Source organism: Monopterus albus, unplaced genomic scaffold (genome assembly GCF_001952655.1).
Source record: "Monopterus albus unplaced genomic scaffold, M_albus_1.0 scaffold50.1, whole genome shotgun sequence".
NCBI lineage: Eukaryota > Metazoa > Chordata > Actinopteri > Synbranchiformes > Synbranchidae > Monopterus > Monopterus albus.
Genome location: NW_018127930.1, coordinates 4,402,210 through 4,407,522, shown reverse-complemented (window position 1 = coordinate 4,407,522; position 5,313 = coordinate 4,402,210). Strand labels below are relative to the sequence as shown.

General features: G+C 38.5%; 1 protein-coding gene across 1 annotated transcript in view; it reads left to right on the top strand.

Moving 5' to 3' along the window:
* Nucleotides 1-5,313, top strand: part of cntfr (ciliary neurotrophic factor receptor) — a 211,449-nt gene that overhangs the window by 82,121 nt on the left and 124,015 nt on the right. Inside the window, exon 3 of the mRNA XM_020601001.1 lies at nucleotides 331-412. Within this exon, the coding sequence (XP_020456657.1) occupies nucleotides 331-412 (82 nt within the window). The remainder of the gene's footprint in view (nucleotides 1-330; nucleotides 413-5,313) is intronic.

Here is a 5,313-nt window from a genome sequence, read left to right as displayed (position 1 = left end):
AAAAGCAAGAGAAAGATTATACAGTGAAAAGGCTAACAATAGCCAGAGAAGCAAAGAAAGGAATACTATTGGATATAATGGAATTTAATGAGTAGGAAAAATGGACAGGAGAGAGAAAATGCCACTTGAGGGATCATAAAAGTGAAAGGAAATAGAGACACACAGATACAGACAGAGGACAGGAAGCCTATCTCTTCATCTCTTACATGGTGTTGTAAGCGTCTAAGGGCCTGTCAGTCAATCAGAACAGAAGGCGGACACACTCACTCACCAGTTCTCTGTCTCTCACATGCACTCACACTGATGACTTTGCTGTATGTGTGTCTGCAGATGGCAAACCTTGTGACATCGCTGTGCTGTGTAGTTCTGGCCGCGGTGGTGGTAGCCTACGCTCAGAGACGCAGTCAGCTCGGTGAGTATGCATTTTATCTTCATCATGAGGCCTCCTTTGGTCAACCAAAGTGGACCTGACATTTATTCTGCTGTGCTCTTCTCTTCATCTTAACTTTGCTGTACTCTGTAGTGGTCTACTCTGATCACCTCTATCCTATTATTTCTGCTTTCCATTCTTCTTTTTTTGCTGAGGTTCTTTTCTACAGTGCTCTAGATATTGCAACTTTTGTCAGCTCTGTTACTGCACTTCAGCCATACCATCTCTTATTTACTTGGTTTGTCTATTGAATGGGTTCTGCCTTTAGAATACTCCGTGCCTGCTAATAAGGCTAATGTTTTCTATTTTTGCATAAACTTGACAATATGTTGCTTGAATAGTTTTCCACTTATGGAGTTATAGATTTGTTGTGTGTTTCTGGTGTCATTTGGCCTGTTGCTTGCAGTGAGGTCAAATGAGTGGTGGTGAAAACAAAGGAACCTGTGAGAAAACTCATAAACAGAGACACAATAGCTGATCAGATCAGCCTATCATCCAGCTACTATATGGCGCTAATATTGCCATGGCTACCTTCAAAACAAATAAGGCTTCAACAAAGAAGCCACTCAGGTCAACTGATGATCATAAGCAAGTTTCACATGATGTGTGTGCTGAGGTTTTGAGGAAGAACACAGAAAAGACCAACTTAATGCAGTGACTGCTGTTCTGAGAGTTCACACAGGATGCATGGCCATAAATTAGATAGTGTGTGTACAGTAAATGGTGTGTGTGTTTAACAGAGGAGTCAATTAGTCACTTGGGCTGTTTAAGTCAGCTAACCCAAGGAAAGGAAACAGGAATGTTGTTTTTTGGGGTTTAGGTGAATGCAACAGAGAAGGTAACTAAAAAAACACTGAAAAGCAGACAGAAAGTAAACCACAAAGTAAAAATGGGAAAAAAGGTGAAAAGCCAACACTTCAGGGACTAACAGATATGGATAGATGCAGGAAAGAATAACATGAATAGGAGAAAGAGAGAACAGTGATGTATATGTGGAAGGTGAAAACCATACATTTTATTTACTTTTTTATTTTCCCCTTATTATATTAAAATGTAAAAAATCACTTGGAATCTTCTGACTTTGCTGTATATATTTTCAAGATTTGCTTAAATGTAAATTTTAGCTGTATTATACTGATCAGTTCTACGTTACTTTTATTTTTTATGCTACTCTGAAAAGCAGACAGAAAGTAAACCACAAAGTAAAAATGGGAAAAAAGGTGAAAAGCCAACACTTCAGGGACTAACAGATATGGATAGATGCAGGAAAGAATAACATGAATAGGAGAAAGAGAGCTGTCAGTGCTATCTTTGGGAAAGAACTCTGTGTGTGAGCACTCTAGTGTAGCTGCCACTGTCGATCACTTGCCTTTGTTTTTTTTTTTATGCTATATAGAATCAGCTTCCACATGCACACAATGTGAATGCACATACCTTCTATATGTGTAAAGACATCATAACACACATGCATAACCATATAACAGCAATAACATTGCCAGGTATACCTTTGCACTCAAAAACATATGCGGACATATACACTCACAGAGAAGGGCGCACATATACACATCTGCCTGTCTTGGAAAGTGCCTCGCTTCTCTGACAAATTGCTAGCCAGTTTGATTGACAGGAATCCCTGGGGTATGCCCCACTTGACAGAGAGTGTGCAACATACACACACACACACATCTATGTGCACGCAGGAGCAATGCATGTGCACACACACATACACAGGAAGGGGGATGAACTCTGTTGTTAGATCTGACTCAATTTGTACAAAATGCACACATCAAGGAAGGTACACAGGCCCGTGTGTACTTGTATGTGTGTGTGTGTCTGTGTGTGTGTGTGCGTGATATGGAGTGTATAGGAAATCTATTTGAGACTTCATAATTAATGACAGTAATGCATTGCCAAACAAAGACAATAAGAAACACTGGTAGAAAACATCCAAAGGCTGAGTCAAACAGATGTCGATTTTGTCTGGAAGGGGGAGAGATGGGAAGTGAAAGAGAGACAGACAAGGGAGAGAAAAACAGATAGCAGATAGAAGAGAGCAGGAAGGTGGAACAAAATGAGACTCGGCAAACATGGCAAGAGCTTGTGTGACATTGTGCTTGTAAAACAGCATTAGACAAAACATACTAATTAATAAAATACCTCTTGATGAAGGGTTGATTGACGTTAGGGAAACACTTATTATCCCTTTGTGTCAGTAACCTCGTGGCCCTTATCCATGCTTTCATTTAAAGATTCATTTAAATTTCTTTTAAAAAAATTATGGTTGTGATTATACTGGAAATTCATAACAACTGATGTAAGTGGTTGCAATTAGACTAATTCCAGGTTCACACTAATGCCAGGTTCAGACTGCACAATTAAAGCCAACTAAAAGCTTGACCTGATGATTGCAGGGTGTCAGGACCGAACATGGGCATTGGATATGACAACCGTTTTATCGTAGATTGTGTCATAGTAAATGATGACCGCTGCTACATCTGGGACACCTCACAACGTCCTGACACAAAGTCTAACATGTCCAATTTCTTTTTTTTTTCTCCTATTTTCTATTACCTGTTTGAGCAACACTGTCAGATCACTCTTTTGTTCACAGCACTCTTGGCATATGGGACTGAATCATAGTCATTAAATCACCGATTTAATATCACAGTAATACAGCTAATGCTGGCATATTGGCTTTTGCAGTCACAGTGTGAGGTACCTAAGGGATACCTAGCTAGTTTTTGGTTTTACTACTGTTATTTTTAGCTCAAGTTCCCTTTGAGGTAAAAGGCATACTGCCTTCTTCATTGTCTGGACATGTCTGCAGTGTCTTCTTCTTCTTTTTTTCTTTGGCAAACATTTATGACAAATTGTGTAATTTGACATAGTGGCCATCTTCTCAGACAGATGAATAATGTAGCCTGAAGCCAGCATAAATAATATCTTGATAGATTTTAGTGCAGCTGGTGTTCTTTAACTAAACAAAACAAGAACAGACACAGTAAACAAGTAAAGCTTGTTTTTGATTTTAAAACAATAGAACAAATCAAATAAATGAATGAAGCATGAATGAATATGCATTTGTCACTGAAAGCAAAATAATGCCCCAAAAGCTACACCCGGGATCAGTAAAAGGCTCAATATTTCATTGGCAAATGTAACTATGTATCATTTCCACCAGTACTGCTGATCTCTTCACAAACAACACTTTTCTCCCAAGTAGAAAAAGCTTTCTGATAGTGAAGAAAGTTTTTTTTGAATGTGCTATATCTATTTATTCCATTTCTTAAAACAGAAATAAAGTAAAAACCCTCTTAGATGGAAACTCTAGCAACCGAAACAGTCCCTTAGTGAAACATCACTTGAAACAACAAAGGAAATTGAAAATAATTGAAAGCTATAAACCCCCAAAGAGAAAGGCAGTGAGATTCAGAGGTCACACCAATTAAGCTGCCTTGAATATAAATTTGATTTTTGATTGCCAGTGAGAAATAGATGATGAAATGGGTTCAGGGCATTGGAAAGGTATTGGGTGGGTGGAAAAAGACACAAGACAGATGTGGGGAAAGACATGAGGGAATACAGAATGGATAGCAGATGAAGACACAAGAGAGTGAAAGTATGGGAGACCAAAATGAACATTAATGCTAAAATCAGCATCAGTATAAACCAGCAGGATGTTACTATCAGAAGGAATTAGACAAGATGATGAATGCAGAACGCAAGCCATGCTGTTCTGCTGACCCTGACCTCTAAACCTCCCTGTGCCCGAGAACCAAAAGGAGGAAAAAATTCCCTTCATAAACCAATAAGATCATTTTTATCCATTAGTTTTAGATAGAGAGTAATACTTCCAGCATAACAAAGATGAAGGAAAAATACAGTACGTAGGCATTATAATCTCATGGCGACAAGGTGCATTACGAAAGTGTTTGCTGTTAGCTGTCAGGCTCCAAGTATTCAGAATGGTGACAGTTACAGGGAATTGTCAAATTGTTCAAGTCTACATTACTACTAACTGTTTCATTACATTACATAGTTACACAATTACATAACATAGTTGCATGACTGTTTTATTGCATTACTACAAACTATTATAACAGTAACTCTTTAGCAAATAATTTTTCACTTGCATTGCACTAAGATCACAAATCCATATATAAGACAACTGTGTGTAGTTAAATGCAGAGATTGGCATGTTCAAAAGCTGCTATAGCTGTCCTCAAGACAAAGATGTTAAAAAGTAAAATTACAGTAAATGGGTGAAGACAGTTTCTATGTTTTTAAGTGTCTACCTGTGAAGGCACATTATAATTTTTACATTTGTTGCTGTAAAGCACCCATCCAATCAGCATCAATCTAACCATGCATTTGTCCAACCATTTTCCTTTCAGCTGGTATTGGGGAACGTATGGACAAACAAACACACTAGAGTTTTGTTACATGTACACTTGATTTCTAGAACCCAAGAACCAACCTGGAACCTGAGATAAATTCAGGCCATTGCTATTCACACTGCCTCCACACACTGTCCCATTCTGTTGCTGCAGGTCTTGGGTCTGTGTGTCACCATGTCTATTACTCAGTCAAACCAGACTCAGTCATCTTTGATCATATGCTACTTTTGTAAATTGTTTTAAATCGAGTCTTATTATCTTCATGTCTGTTTTGAATCAGTTCTGACTGTCTCTGTTCAGATCTTGACCTGTATTTATCAAGCATCTCAGAATCACTCCTGAATGTTACATTACCTTAGGGCTAAAAAAAACCTCCTCCGAGACCTGCCCTCACTAACATAAATGTGGATGTATGCACTTTACAATTTTGGCGAAGGCTAAGGAGGTTCATGTTTCTCTTGGGCGCTGGCAGACCCCCAGCAGGAA